The sequence below is a fragment of the Neoarius graeffei genome, chromosome 18 (genome assembly GCF_027579695.1).
Source record: "Neoarius graeffei isolate fNeoGra1 chromosome 18, fNeoGra1.pri, whole genome shotgun sequence".
Lineage (NCBI taxonomy): Eukaryota > Metazoa > Chordata > Actinopteri > Siluriformes > Ariidae > Neoarius > Neoarius graeffei.
The window spans coordinates 5,954,558-5,969,552 of NC_083586.1; the positions used below are offsets into that span (position 1 = coordinate 5,954,558).

At 44.5% G+C, this 14,995-nt stretch overlaps 4 protein-coding genes across 4 annotated transcripts; 3 read left to right on the forward strand and 1 right to left on the reverse strand.

The window, feature by feature from the left end:
- Positions 1 to 10,614: 10,614 nt before the first annotated feature.
- LOC132865882 (histone H1-like) lies at positions 10,615 to 11,479 on the forward strand. Its single transcript, XM_060898395.1, has one exon. It carries the CDS (start codon positions 10,660 to 10,662, stop codon positions 11,242 to 11,244), a length of 585 nt encoding a protein of 194 aa, XP_060754378.1. The 5' UTR covers positions 10,615 to 10,659; the 3' UTR covers positions 11,245 to 11,479.
- Positions 11,480 to 11,660: 181 nt separating this feature from the next.
- Positions 11,661 to 12,291, forward strand: LOC132865904 (histone H2A-like). Its single transcript, XM_060898413.1, has one exon. The coding sequence runs from the start codon at positions 11,716 to 11,718 to the stop codon at positions 12,097 to 12,099; it is 384 nt and encodes a 127-aa protein (XP_060754396.1). The 5' UTR covers positions 11,661 to 11,715; the 3' UTR covers positions 12,100 to 12,291.
- Positions 12,292 to 12,331: 40 nt separating this feature from the next.
- On the forward strand, positions 12,332 to 13,166 carry LOC132865895 (histone H3). The gene has a single exon (XM_060898405.1). The coding sequence runs from the start codon at positions 12,649 to 12,651 to the stop codon at positions 13,057 to 13,059; it is 411 nt and encodes a 136-aa protein (XP_060754388.1). The 5' UTR covers positions 12,332 to 12,648; the 3' UTR covers positions 13,060 to 13,166.
- A 587-nt stretch (positions 13,167 to 13,753) lies between these two features.
- On the reverse strand, positions 13,754 to 14,717 carry LOC132865911 (histone H2B-like). The gene has a single exon (XM_060898419.1). The coding sequence runs from the start codon at positions 14,245 to 14,247 to the stop codon at positions 13,873 to 13,875; it is 375 nt and encodes a 124-aa protein (XP_060754402.1). The 5' UTR covers positions 14,248 to 14,717; the 3' UTR covers positions 13,754 to 13,872.
- Between the last annotated feature and the right edge of the window lie 278 nt (positions 14,718 to 14,995).

A 14,995-nucleotide genomic window follows, 5' to 3' on the forward strand; every position in this document is an offset into this window, starting at 1 on the left:
CAGCTATGAATCTAACATGAATCACTCTGTGCAGCTATGACGCTAACATGAATCACTTTGTGCTGCTATAAAGCAAACATGAATCACTTTGTGCAGCTATGAAGCTAACATGACTCAGAATGTGCAGCTATGAAGCCAACATGAATCACTTTGTGCAGCTATGAAGCTAACACGAATCACTTTGTGCAGCGATGAAGCTAACATTACTAACTTTGTGCAGCTATGAAGCTAACACGAATCACTTTGTGCAGCTGTGAAGCTAACATGACTCACAATGTGCAGCTATGAAGCCAACATGAATCACTTTGTGCAGCTATGAAGCTAACATGAATCACTTTGTGCAGCTATGAAGCTAACATGAATAACTATGTGCTGCTATGAAGCTAACATGAATCACTTTGGGCAGCTATGAAGCTAACATGAATCACTTTGTACAGCTATGAAGCTAACATGAATCACTTTGTGCAGCAATCACCCAAATACGAATCACTTTGTGCAGCTATGAAGCTAACGTGATTCACTTTGTGCAGCGATGAAGCTAACATGAGTCATTTTGTGCAGCTTTCACCCAAATACAAATCACTTTGTGCAGTTATGAAACTAATGCCGCTTTTCCACTACAAACGCGGCTGAGTCGTGCCGTGCTGAGTCGGGCTGAGCGAGGCTGTTGGAGTTGCATTTCGACTACAACCGCGCTGAACCGTGCTGGCTGGAAGTGGGTGGACACATTGGGTGGAGTTAGCGAAAGTGGGTGGACGTCAGGTGATGTCGTTAAGCAGCGCAAACAGTGACATCAGTGAGCTTTTAAGCGGTAGTCTCACGACCCGAATAGTAAACAATAAACATGGAGGACATGGAGTCGTTAGTGTTGCTGGTCTTGGTGCTGTGGCTTGTTGTCACCGACAACGCGGACAGATACTGGCAAGAGCGTATAGATGAGGCGAGGCGCATAAGGCTTCAGAAATTCTCATAATTCGTAATTCTTCTCCTTCCGGGTTTGCGGTGTTTACAGATCCCAGCGCGCTCGCGGGGCGTGTGTGAGCATGTGAGGACACTCCTCCTCACCAATCAGTGCACAGGGGAGTGTCTACTCACGCCCCCAGCCTCACTTGGCACGGCTTAGCTCGCTTCAGCCCCACTCCAAAACGGTGCGAGTTTTAGGGGCTAAGCAGGGCTGAAACGAGCTGAGTCATGCTGGTTTTTGGTAGTCGAAACGCGAGCCGTGTTGGGCTGAAGTGAGCTGAAGCGAGCTGAAGTGAGCTGAAAAAGGGTAGTGGAAAAGGGCCATAACATGAATTACTCTGTGCAGCTATGAAGCTAACATGAATCACTCGGTGCAGCTATGAAGCTAACATGAATCACTTTCTGCAGCTATGAAGCTAACATGAATCACTTTCTGCAGCTATGAAGGTGACATGAATCACTTTTTGCAGCTATGAATCACTTTGTGCAGCCGTGAATCACTCGGTGCAGCTATGAAGTTAACATGATTCACTTTGTGCAGCTATGAAGCTAATATGAATCACTTTGGGCAGCTATGAAGCTAACATGAATCACTTTGTGCAGCTATGAAGTTAACATGATTCACTTTGTGCAGCTATGAAGCTAACATGAATCACTTTGGGCAGCTATGAAGCTAACATGATTCACTTTGTGCTGCTATGAAGCTAACATGAATCACTTTGGGCAGCTATGAAGCTAACATGAATCACTTTGTGCAGCTATGAAGCTAACATGATTCACTTTGTGCAGCTATGAAGCTAACATGAATCACTTTTGGCAGCTATGAAGTTAACATGATTCACTTTGTGCAGCCATGAAGCTAACATGAATCACTTTGGGCATTTATGAAGCTAACATGAATCACTTTGGGCAGCTATGAAGCTAACATGAATCACTTTGGGCAGCTATGAAGCTAACATGAATCACTCTGTGCAGCTATGAAGCTAACATGAATCAGTCTGTGCAGCTATGAAGCTAACATGAATCACTTTGTGCAGCTATGAAGCTAACATGAATCACTCTGTGCAGCTATGAAGCTAATATGAATCACTTTGGGCAGCTATGAAGCTAACATGAATCACTTTGGGCAGCTATGAAGCTAACATGAATCACTTTGGGCAGCTATGAAGGTAACATGATTCGCTTTGTGCAGCTATGAAGCTAACATGAATCACTTTGTGCAGCTATGAAGCTAACATGAATCACTTTGTGCAGCTATGAAGTTAACATGATTCACTTTGTGCAGCTATGAAGCTAACATGAATCACTTTGGGCAGCTATGAAGCTAACATGAATCACTTTGTGCAGCTATGAAGCTAACATGATTCACTTTGTGCAGCCATGAAGCTAACATGAATCACTTTGGGCATTTATGAAGCTAACATGATTCACTTTGTGCAGCTATGAAGCTAACATGAATCACTTTGGGCAGCTTTGAAGCTAACATGAATCACTTTGTGCAGCTATGATGCTAACATGATTCACTTTGTGCAGCTATGAAGCTAACATGAATCACTTTGGGCAGCTATGAAGCTAACATGATTCACTTTGTGCTGCTATGAAGCTAACATGAATCACTTTGGGCAGCTATGAAGCTAACATGAATCACTTTGTGCAGCTATGAAGCTAACATGATTCACTTTGTGCAGCTATGAAGCTAACATGAATCACTTTTGGCAGCTATGAAGTTAACATGATTCACTTTGTGCAGCCATGAAGCTAACATGAATCACTTTGGGCATTTATGAAGCTAACATGAATCACTTTGGGCAGCTATGAAGCTAACATGAATCACTTTGGGCAGCTATGAAGGTAACATGATTCGCTTTGTGCAGCTATGAAGCTAACATGAATCACTTTGGGCAGCTATGAAGCTAATCACTTTGTGCAGCTATGAAGCTAACATGATTCACTTTGGGCAGCTATGAAGCTAACATGAATCACTCTGTGCAGCTATGAAGCTAACATGAATCACTCTGTGCAGCTATGAAGCTAACATGAATCACTTTGTGCAGCTATGAAGCTAACATGAATCACTTTGTGCAGCTATGAAGTTAACATGATTCACTTTGTGCAGCTATGAAGCTAACATGAATCACTTTGTGCAGCTATGAAGCTAACATGATTCACTTTGTGCAGCCATGAAGCTAACATGAATCACTTTGGGCATTTATGAAGCTAACATGATTCACTTTGTGCAGCTATGAAGCTAACATGAATCACTTTGGGCAGCTTTGAAGCTAACATGAATCACTTTGTGCAGCTATGAAGCTAACATGATTCACTTTGTGCAGCTATGAAGCTAACATCAATCACTTTTGGCAGCTATGAAGTTAACATGATTCACTTTGTGCAGCCATGAAGCTAACATGAATCACTTTGGGCATTTATGAAGCTAACATGAATCACTTTGTGCAGCTATGAAGCTAACATGAATCACTCTGTGCAGCTATGAAGCTAACATGATTCACTTTGTGCAGCTATGAAGCTAACATCAATCACTTTTGGCAGCTATGAAGTTAACATGATTCACTTTGTGCAGCCATGAAGCTAACATGAATCACTTTGGGCATTTATGAAGCTAACATGAATCACTTTGGGCAGCTTTGAAGCTAACATGAATCACTTTGTGCAGCTATGAAGCTAACATGATTCACTTTGTGCAGCTATGAAGCTAACATCAATCACTTTTGGCAGCTATGAAGTTAACATGATTCACTTTGTGCAGCCATGAAGCTAACATGAATCACTTTGGGCAGCTATGAAGCTAACATGAATCACTCTGTGCAGCTATGAAGCTAACATGAATCACTCTGTGCAGCTATGAAGCTAACATGAATCAGTAGAGTCGCAGGGTTTGGTAGCTTACAGCCGTGCCGCCGGGTCGCGGTGAACCCGGGGGAAAGTTTGGGGGAGGAGTTCGGGCAAAGTTCTTGTCAAGTACAGGTTGCTCACCTGACTTCCTCGAGGCGTGGGAAAAATTGTGCCATTATCCCGTGGAAAGCGTATATCTGACGCACATGATCAGTGTGTGTTCATTGAGTATGGAGTGTGTGAGACTTGCATTTTACCAGTTTCCTGCGCTACGAGTTCGGGCCGCACTTGTGAAGCGTGTGTGATGCATGTGATTAGCACGTTACAATCACTCATAACTTGCATGTGATACAAGCCAGGAGTGGGTATAAAACCAGCGTGTCTGCAGCATTCTGTATCTGTCTTTCGACTGAAGAACATTGAATAATTTGTGGGATTTTTTTTTTTTAAATTCAGTTTAACGTTTAGAAAATGGGACCCAAGAAGCAGCGAGCAAAAGTGAAATAACCCAGCCTGAAACATCAGAGGGGGAGGAGGAGGAAGAGTTTGATGATGATGGTAGCAGCACCGGCGAGCCCTGCACGGACAGGGAGAAGTTTGCCTTCTAGCCGGCAGAAGGCACAGCACCCCGCCAGAGGGATTTTCACAGGTAAATACACATGTTTTAAAATTCATTTCAGTATCTGTATGCTTATGTAATTAATATTATATATGCTGATTTTCATGTATGCTTCTGCTAACGATGCCCAGAAGTGAGGACACTGCAATCCCATCATCGCTGTCAGGCCATTGTGCCATGCTCAGTAATGAGGACGAGGACATCCCGACACCCCGTCCCACCACTCAGCAGGAGCAGGACAGCAGCTCAGAGTCAAAGTGTGTTTCAGTGCTCAAACTGTTGGGCTATTTCGTTGGGATTTTTTACAATGTAATAAAATGTGTTATTCCCTTATACTCATGTTTTATTATTTGAGGTTTGCATGGTAAATTAACATATACTCAAATAAAAACAGCAAATGAGGTGGTCTTCTTCCTTTCAACAATGCTACGCGCTACATCAGGGGTGGGGAACGTCCGGCCTCCGGGCAGTATACGGCCCACGAGACCGTTTGATCTGGCCCGCAAGATGATTTCATAATTACTTACAGGCTCACACACACACACACAAAAAAAAAAAAAAAAATATATATATATATATATATATATATATATATATATATATATATATATAATCAGAAAATAATCAGACTACAATTAATAAAATTGGCGAGTGGTTGTCTTTCCAGGCCAAGGACAGGGTCCTGAACCCCACATGAACAGTTCGTGATCATGCATGGTCACGTCATTTAGCGGGCATAGACAGACTGTTTAACGATTTCACCAAAATGCACCATGGCAAGTCTGAAGAAGAGAAAGGTAGATGCAGAATGTCGTGCTTTTCAGGAAAAATGGACAAAAGATTATTTTTTCGTGTAAGTAAAAGGCAAGTCAGTTTGCTTAATTTGTGGGGAAGCACTTGATGAAAAAGGCTAATCTGGAGCATCATTACACCACCAAACACACCAAGCTGGATGAGCTGAAAGGACAAGTGCATGTGGATAAAATTAATGCTCTTTGGTGGAGTTTGGGCACCCAACAAGCAACATTCACAAGACCTCAAGGTAACCAAGAAAACGTTACACAGGCTAGTTTTGTGGTAAGTGAGCTAATCACTAAGAAACTGAAACCACATTCAGAAGGGGAGTTTGTGAAGGAGTGCCTTGTCGCTGCAGCGGAACTGCTCGCACCAGACAAAGTGACACTTTTCCAAAGTGTCAGTTTGTCTCGAAGAACTGTCTCCGACTGGATTACTGACATGGCACAAGACATTGAGAAAACATTGAAGGATACCATGAGGGATTTTCAGTTTTTCTCATTCGCCTGCGACGAGACAACAGACATCACAAATACCGCCCAACTCGCCATTTTTGTGTGTGGGATTACAGCTGAGTTTGATACATGGGAGGAAATGCTGTCTTTGCAAGCCATGCATGGCACTACCAAAGGTGAGGATTTGTTTGAGCAAGTTCTTTTGGTTATGAACAATTCGACCTGCAGTTTGACAAGCAGGGGTTAAATTGGGCCGGGGCTGTCCGGGGCTGAGCCCCGGCACATAAGCTCGGAGCGGATGGCATATGATCACGCACACATCAAAAGCAACAAACCCTTTTCACGATTTTCAGTTCTGAATAATTAAATATCGTTTTATTAATCAATAAACCCATGACTTTTATGAGATAGATCATAGTTTTCCTGATAACAAGACGACCTGTCAAAGCTATTTAGAACAGAACTTGTGATCAGAGATTCTGGTTTCTGGAACACTGTGTGGGTTGCCAATTCCGCTTTTTATAAGCGACTTTGGGGTTTCTTTTTTTGTGAGCTCGCTTTAAAAAAAATCAGAAGTCGTGGTTTGCGGGTTTTTGGGCTTGTGCTTCAGCGTTGTGACTTGTTTATAATTTTCTCCGTACACCGTCTCCCCTTTTAAAATAGAAGCACAATCATTTGAATGCAGCAAAACTTTTGCTGCATTCAAATGATTGTGCTTCTATTTTGCTGCTATAATATGCTCATCTTATGTATGTTCTAGACAATACAAAAAGTACCACATGCCAAATAAATAATTGAATACATAATAATAACAATAATAATAAATGCTTCCAATGTTATAGTGTTGTTTGTATTTGGTTGCATTCACTGCATGAATATATTTGATTGACAATTTGACTGACAGTGTTTTGGCATATTTAACATTTATCCTCCAAAATAAATCAACTGTTTTGGTTTAAGATTGTGCAAGCCTTCAAATTTTCTCACTGAACATTTCTCCTTCACATTTTTCACCTGTAGGCATGTGACAAGATTTAACATGATATTGCTCAACCTACCTCTGTAAAGTCAGCTAACAACTTATTAAAATGCACCAGAATTCAGCAAATAACATGTATGATAATAAAAAACTTCTGGGGGAGGACCCCCAGACCCCCCACTAATCATTTCCTTCAAACCAATGTACAACAACCTGTACAATCTGTTACATTGGCCAACCAATCTACATTCAAACTGCCATAATGTGTAGGGGGGCACTACAAGATACACATAGGCCTACAACACACAGATAAGGTGTATATCTCTGTGCAATATGATATGGTTATCAAATTAGAGGGTTATTTTCCAAAAAGTATATTGGGGCAGGGCGGCGGGGGCAGGGGCGGGTACAAGGCAGAGCGCCCCCACATAACCAATCCCAATTTAACCCCTGTTGACAAGCTAAGTGGACTGGCTACAGACGGAGCCCCAGCCATGGTTGGTGCGCAGAAAGGATTGATTGCATTGGTTAAAAAAGAAATGAGTCATCTCAGTCTGGATCCAAATGAGTTGATTGTGTGCCACTGTATCATACACCAAGAGAGCCTGTATGCGCATTCCCTGAAGCTCAATAATGTGATGACTACAGTTGTTTTCACCATCAACTTCATTAAAAGCAGAAGACTTAACAGTCTCCAGTTTAAAGAGCTACTGAGTGAGCTTGAGTCAGAGTATGGAGACCTGGTTTACCATTGTGAGGTGCGGTGGCTGAGTCGTGCAGATATGCTTGCACGCTTCTACAACTTGACGGTAGAAGTAAAGCAGTTCATGGAGATGAAGGGCAAACCAGTTGCTGAACTCAGTGATAGCAAGTGGCTGTGTGATTTGGCCTTCATGGTGGACATTACCAGATACCTCTCCGAACTGAATGTTAAAGCATATATGCAGAGCCATGGCCTTACTTTCATTTATAAATGCCTTGAGACCTCAAGAATGGCACAGGAATAGTTTTAAGTGTTAACAATAAATCTAATATCGTAATTTTTATGATTAAAGTGATTTATATTGGTAGCGGTCTGAGTGAATGACCTTGACGTCCGTAATGTCACAACAGGAAGTCTATCGGTCTCATCACCATTTCCGCTATACTGAAACACAGAGCTGACTGCAACTCCGATCATCCATTTTGAGCTAATTTATCGCCATGCCACGTATGGTAGATATGTTTTTGGCTGGTGCAGCAACATGACAGAAGGTGGATTTATGTTGCATTCATGGCCCAAGAATGTTCAAACTGCAAAGATTTGTACGCGTTTTGTGAGAAGTTCACGGGCACATTGGGCGGCTACGAAGTGGTCTCTCCTCTGCTCTGCACATTTTACTGAAGACTCGTACGAGACCTCTGATCTGTTGAGGAGCATTGGCTATAAGCCCGTATTGAAAGAGGGTGCAGTCCCAACAATTACAGAAAACTATGAGAAAAGGAAAGTATTTTATTTATTTATTTATTCATTAAAAGGAATGTGAGTTTAGTTGCACCAGTCCTCCCGGAGTGAGCCGAGGGTTGTTGCTAAAACCCAGGACGGAATGGGACGGGACATATCACTCGGGCAGTGACCTCCCCGTGGTTGTTGCTAAAACCACTGACGTCCCACTCCGTCCCAGGTTTTAGTAATTGCTTGAGCCGAGCAGTAATGGCGGAGTACTCAGTATGAAGAAAAGTGAAAGAGTGGATCAGCCGTCTGATTTCTAAACTGGATATTGCTGCCATCTCGCCCTTACATGGAAGAAGTGAATGAATGGAGAACTGAACAAACAACTGAAAGTCAGATTGTTTCAAAAACAATCAGCCACAAGATCAGCCTTCAAGAAGCGAGAACACAGACGGGTAAGCTACGACTCATTTGGATAAAAAAAAACAAACAAAAAAAACCCACATTGTTTACCTGCATTTAGATTAATACATGTAACTTGTATTGTGTGTTTAAGTTAGCGGTATAAAATTATTTAATTTGCTTCAGAATGTGATTGTCTCAGTTTCTGATTCTTTAATTGGCCTTTTACATTTTATCAGTGAAAATGCATGCATGTACATGTATGTTGCATAAGTTGTAACACCTATCCTGTTTTAATGAGAGTCAACCCACAATCAATGAAGTCAAATCAGTCTTAGTTGAGCAAGTCAGTAACGGTATTTCTTACTTTCATCATAAATTTTTATTTATATGACTTTGGTCTATAGCTGTAAAAGGCCTCAGCCTTAAAACCGGTTCCTGCTGTGATGCACCCAGGGCTGGCTGGCTCAGCGGGACAGCTCCAATGACAACTTTGCAGTCAATTTTCACTCTCAAAAAAATATATATATTTTTTTTTAATTCCCATTTATGCAGCATACAAGAGTCAAGGATGGAGATACTATCCACTCAGAAATGTATTTAAAAATAAAGGCTCTGCGTATCTCCTTTAAGCTCCAAAGTCCCAACCAGCTTTTCAGCTCACTGTTTTCAAATGTGAAATCATTTGAAGCTAAACTGAAGCTGTGGCAAGTGCAACTGGAAAGGGGGAACACTGTGCACTTTCATACTTTGCAAGAACAAAAGCCTGCTGTGACATCTGAATATGCTGGGGAGTGTGCAAAACTACTCCAGGCCTTTGGAGAGAGGTTCCAGCTGATGAGAAGTTACAAGAAGGACCTGAACATATTTGCAACACCATTCAATGTGGAATCAGCTGATGTGCCTGACAACCTACAGCACAAAATAATTGAGCTGCAAAGCAACAATGAGCTCAAAGCTAGGTACATCAACCTTCCTCTGCTTGAGTTCTACAAACTGTATGTGCGTCCTGAGGATTTTCCCACTCTGAGGAGACATGCACTGAAGTTTGCGTCACTGTTTGGGACAACTGACTGCTGTGAGCAGTTCTTCTCAAAACTGACCCTTGCAAAGAATCGCTTCCGCTCAAGACTGACTGACCCAAACCTGGAAAACCAGCATCGTCATCTGTACCATCTGACATCAGATGCCTCACCAAAGAGAAGCAGTTCCAGCCTTCACATTAGGTCAGCCAGATATAATAATAAAAATTGGTAAAATATTATTATATTGTAGCATCTTCATTACATAAAATGCTCAAAGTGCTTTACATCAGTACATATAAAATCAATAAGAACACAAGACTAGAAACAGAGCATTAAAAAAATAAGAGGTGGATAAAATTTAAAAAGAAAATGGGAAGATTAAAAAGGGATAAAATAGAAAGTTACACCAATAAAGTTGCTTTATTTGAATAGCATGAAAGAAAGCTAAAATAAATGGGCTGCATCTTAATTTTCAGCAGAGGTTATGGGTTAAAAAATGTAGTTTGGCCCCCACAGAATGTTATAAAATGTTGACACATCAAATTCCACCAAATCCAACACCACAACTCGCCCACATAGACACACACACACACCCCTGACCCCCAGGCGCGCGCACACTCACTCCAAAGCTGTGCTTTCCACAGCACAAAAGCGGCTCCGTTTCCAAAACTGCACACTACACTCGGACAGTGGAAATCCATCAGGGTCATTGACAGGGCTCTCCTTCCTTCCACTCAGCCCAGAGCGCTTACAGCGGCCACGCCGTTTCTCAGCCCGTTTTTACACACGGCATCGCACAAAGCGCGCAGCCCGCCGGCTCGAGCCGCACCGTGCTGTTTTATGGCCACTGCGCGACACGCTCGGTCTGTACCCGGGCCTGCTGGAGCTCGGGAGGAACGAGAAAGCCCGTTCTCGCTAAACGTGTGCTCGATCGCTTTGGATCTTGTCTTCCGAGTCTTATTTTCGCCGAGAAACGCCGTGAGAAAACACAAGTGCGAGTGTGTGACGGCAACGCGCTCACTCAGCGGCAGCGCGGTTGAGTCTCAAACGTTCTCATGAGCGCTTTTAAGCCCCGCCCCCGGCCTCCGTTTCCCACACAGCGTTTCACTCGCTTCCGCTCCGGAGCTCCGAGACAGATGGCAGAAGTCGCTCCCGCCGCCGCGCCGGCCAAAGCGCCCAAGAAGAAAGCAGCTTCAAAGAGCAAGAAATCAGGCCCGAGCGTCGGCGAGCTCATCATCAAAGCAGTTTCTGCGTCGCAGGAGAGGAGCGGCGTGTCCCTCTCCGCCTTGAAGAAAGCTTTACAGGCCGCCGGATACGATGTGGAGAAGAACAACTCCCGCGTTAAAATCGCCGTCAAGAATCTTGTGAGGAAAAGCGTCCTGGTGCAGACCAAAGGGACCGGTGCGTCTGGCTCTTTCAAGCTGAACAAGACGCAGACCGAAGGCAAGAAAGCCGCGCCCAAAGCCAGAAAGGCGGCCGCCAAAAAGCCAGCCGCCGCTAAGAAGCTGGCGGCCAAGAAGCCCGCCGCCAAGAAGTCTTCTAAGAAGGCGAAGAAGCCCGCCGCCGCCGCCAAGAAATCCACCAAGAGCCCGAAGAAGGCGAAAAAACCGTCGACCCCCAAAAAGGCTGCCAAGAGCGCGAAGAAAACAAAAACTGCCAAGCCGAAAGCCGTAAAGCCCAAAACGGCCAAGGCGAAAAAGCCGGCCCCCAAAAAGAAGTAAACATGATTGTTTGATTGTTTTCTTTCCCTAAACGGCTCTTTTAAGAGCCACCCATGTTTTCGTTGAAAGAGCAGTATTCCATATTCACTCATGATATCAGATGCTGCTGATTGTTGTGGTGGAGTTGATTCCTGCTTTACAAAACGGTGACAGGAGGGCGCTGGGAGAACATGAACTGAGTCAGGGCTGGTGGAACTAATAACAATTTACATTTCTATACATCGATATATAAACTTTATAATATATATGCCTAAATTCCCTTCTTTCCTTTTTCATCTCTCTCACACACACACCCGTGGTATGGTTGTCACGCAGACTGACGCTGGAATTTGACGGCATGTTTGTGATTGGTTTTTCAGCTACAACGATCTTAACCAATCAGAGAATGGCCGTGTTGTCTTTATCACAGAGGGCACGAGCTACAGCGCTTTTCATTTCAGAGTTGTTCCTGCAGCGGATCTGAGCAGCAGAATGAGTGGAAGAGGAAAGACCGGTAAGGCTCGAGCCAAGGCCAAGAGTCGTTCATCCAGGGCTGGACTCCAGTTTCCCGTGGGCCGTGTCCACAGGCTCCTGCGGAAAGGCAATTATGCCGAGCGTGTCGGCGCCGGCGCTCCAGTTTATCTGGCCGCCGTGCTGGAGTACCTGACTGCTGAGATCCTGGAGTTGGCCGGTAACGCCGCTCGTGACAACAAGAAGACTCGCATCATTCCCCGCCACTTACAGCTCGCTGTACGCAACGACGAGGAGCTGAACAAACTGCTCGGCGGAGTGACCATCGCTCAGGGTGGTGTGCTGCCGAACATTCAGGCGGTGCTTTTGCCCAAAAAGACCGAGAAGACCGTCAAGACTAAATAAATTTACTTACTGCTGCGTTCGTCAGTCCCAAAGGCTCTTTTAAGAGCCACCCATCTTTGCTCAAAAAGTGCAATTTTTTTAATCCTTTCCCAGGTTTTGGGGTATTTCATAGCTCCAGCATAAAAGGAATTCATAAACAATATAAAGTGGTATTAATAATGATGCATTTTATTTATAACGCATTTTAGCCGTAATAGTATAACACTAATAATAACAGTAGTGTGCTGGCGATAAAGGAAGGCTGATGGGTGAAAATAGATTATGACAGCGCTGTCCGTGCGGCGATTGAACCTACAAAACGCGCTAAGCTGCGCTGTTGGCTCTGCGCGAGCGGCAATAAATTAGGGGCGGGTGTGGCTGTGTTTCAAACTGTGTCGGCGGGAAAAGACGGTCCAATAGCGAATAGGTGACGCAGCGCGTTCTCTCCAATGACAGGCGACCGCGTTCAAGACGCCCAATGAGCGCAGGGCGCTGTTAGAGTTGAAAAAGCCAGCGTCCGCCGGTGCCGTTTATTCTGTTTCTCATCTGTGAAGCACAGAGCTCTCCGCTATGGCAAGAACCAAGCAGACGGCCCGTAAATCCACTGGTGGCAAGGCGCCCAGGAAGCAGCTCGCCACGAAGGCTGCCCGTAAGAGCGCCCCCGCTACCGGCGGCGTGAAGAAGCCTCACCGTTACAGGCCCGGCACCGTGGCTCTGAGGGAGATCCGCCGTTATCAGAAATCTACTGAGCTGCTCATCCGTAAGCTGCCCTTTCAGCGCCTGGTAAGAGAAATCGCTCAGGACTTTAAGACCGATTTGCGCTTCCAGAGCTCGGCTGTCATGGCACTGCAGGAGGCGAGCGAGGCATACTTGGTCGGCCTGTTCGAGGACACTAACCTGTGTGCCATCCACGCCAAGAGAGTGACCATCATGCCCAAGGACATTCAGCTGGCACGCCGTATTCGCGGAGAGCGCGCTTAAACGCGGACTCCGTCTAACGCACAAAGGCTCTTTTAAGAGCCACCTCACTGTCTCACAGAAACGAGCCCGTCTCCATCCCCTGCATGAAACACCGTTCTGTTTGAGCTCACGGTTCGAGTGGAGTCGGAGCAGTGAAACAGAACAGCTGTTAGGACACAGTGGCCAGAGTTCTAGAACTTCTCGCGGTTTGACTAACAGGTTTTTGTCCCCGTCCTTTTAGATATTGTGGTGTCCGAGCGCCGCTTCAGTAATCAGAAGAGAAGCAGAAAGTTTTCTCCGCTGCTTGGAAATGAGCAAAGGTAATGTATTTAATAAATGGTCTATATGTATTAAGGATAAATCTTTGTGCGTATTTCAATACATTTATCACTTCACACACGTTTTGTGTTTTTAACAATGGACATTGTCACAAGTCAGATTTCCATTTATCCGCAGATATAAAACATTCTAAATATTTCTAATAACACAGACTACTCAATAGAAGTCACTACGCAGCACCCATATAATTTTTACTCTACGTTATTTTCGCTTTTTAAGTAAAATAGCTCGTTTATTTACTTCTTGGATGGAGGCTGGTTTCCCTGATTTGGCCACATGTGGAAACTTTATTTACTCATTGATGGAGGTCGGTTTTCTTGACGTGGCAACTTTTCTCGTTATATCTCCCGTAAATAAATTTTTATTCAATTCTGCATTTGTTATAAAACAAGGGTACAGCACAAAGAGAGACATGAATTTGCTCTTCTATGAGAAAGTGGGTGGCTCTTAAAAGAGCCGTTGAGTTGCTGAAGGCGGCCGCAGCAGCAGCGCGCTTTACTTGGAGCTGGTGTACTTGGTGACGGCCTTTGTGCCCTCGGACACGGCGTGCTTGGCCAGTTCGCCAGGCAGTAAAAGGCGCACAGCGGTCTGGATCTCTCTGGAGGTGATGGTGGAGCGCTTGTTGTAGTGAGCCAGACGAGAGGACTCACCGGCGATACGCTCGAAAATGTCATTGACGAAGGAGTTCATGATGCCCATAGCCTTAGACGAGATGCCGGTGTCAGGATGAACCTGCTTCAGGACCTTGTACACGTAGATAGCGTAGCTCTCCTTCCTGGACTTTCTGCGCTTCTTGCCTCCTTTACCAGCCGCCTTGGTCACGGCTTTCTTGGAGCCCTTCTTGGGCGCGCTTTTAGGTGGCTCGGGCATGGCGCTGCTCCTCGGCTAAACTGTAAGAGAATGAATAAGGCCCGCCTCGCGGCCGCTCTATTTACAGGTCCGCAGTGTAATTAGACACGAGGCAGGAACATATTTTATTGGCCAGAGTTCCAAACCTCCTCATACGGGGCGCCTCCTACCGCTCCGCCCACTTCCTTCCCCTCCGCCTCGCTTTGTCTCCCTTCCCGCCGTTTTATATTCACAGCACTGATGGAAGAATTTTATAGATAATTCATTCTAGTCTTATATTTCTATTACCACCATCTGAAGCGTTTCTTTCTCACACAGCTTTCATATAGAAACGGTTAAGTATTACTGATGTTACTCGTGTCTGCAGTTTCCTGTTCTCTGCTTCATTTTAAATAGACTTTATTTTCATTCAGATTTGCATCAAACAATACACATTAGAACGAGATTTCGTTGCTGTGGCTCAGTGTAGTGCAGAACGAAACAGCAAGTATATTACCTGAGAAATAAAAAAACACACACACACACACACATATATATATATATATATATATATATATATATATATATTTTTTTTTTTTTAGGGGCGGCATGGTGGTGTAGTGGTTAGCGCTGTCGCCTCACAGCAAGAACGTCCGGGTTTGAGCCCCATGGCCGGCGAGGGCCTTTCTGTGTGGAGTTTGCATGTTCTCCCCGTGTCCGCGTGGGTTTCCTCCGGGTTCTCCGGTTTCCCCCACAGTCCAAAGACATGCAGGTTAGGTTAACTGGTGAC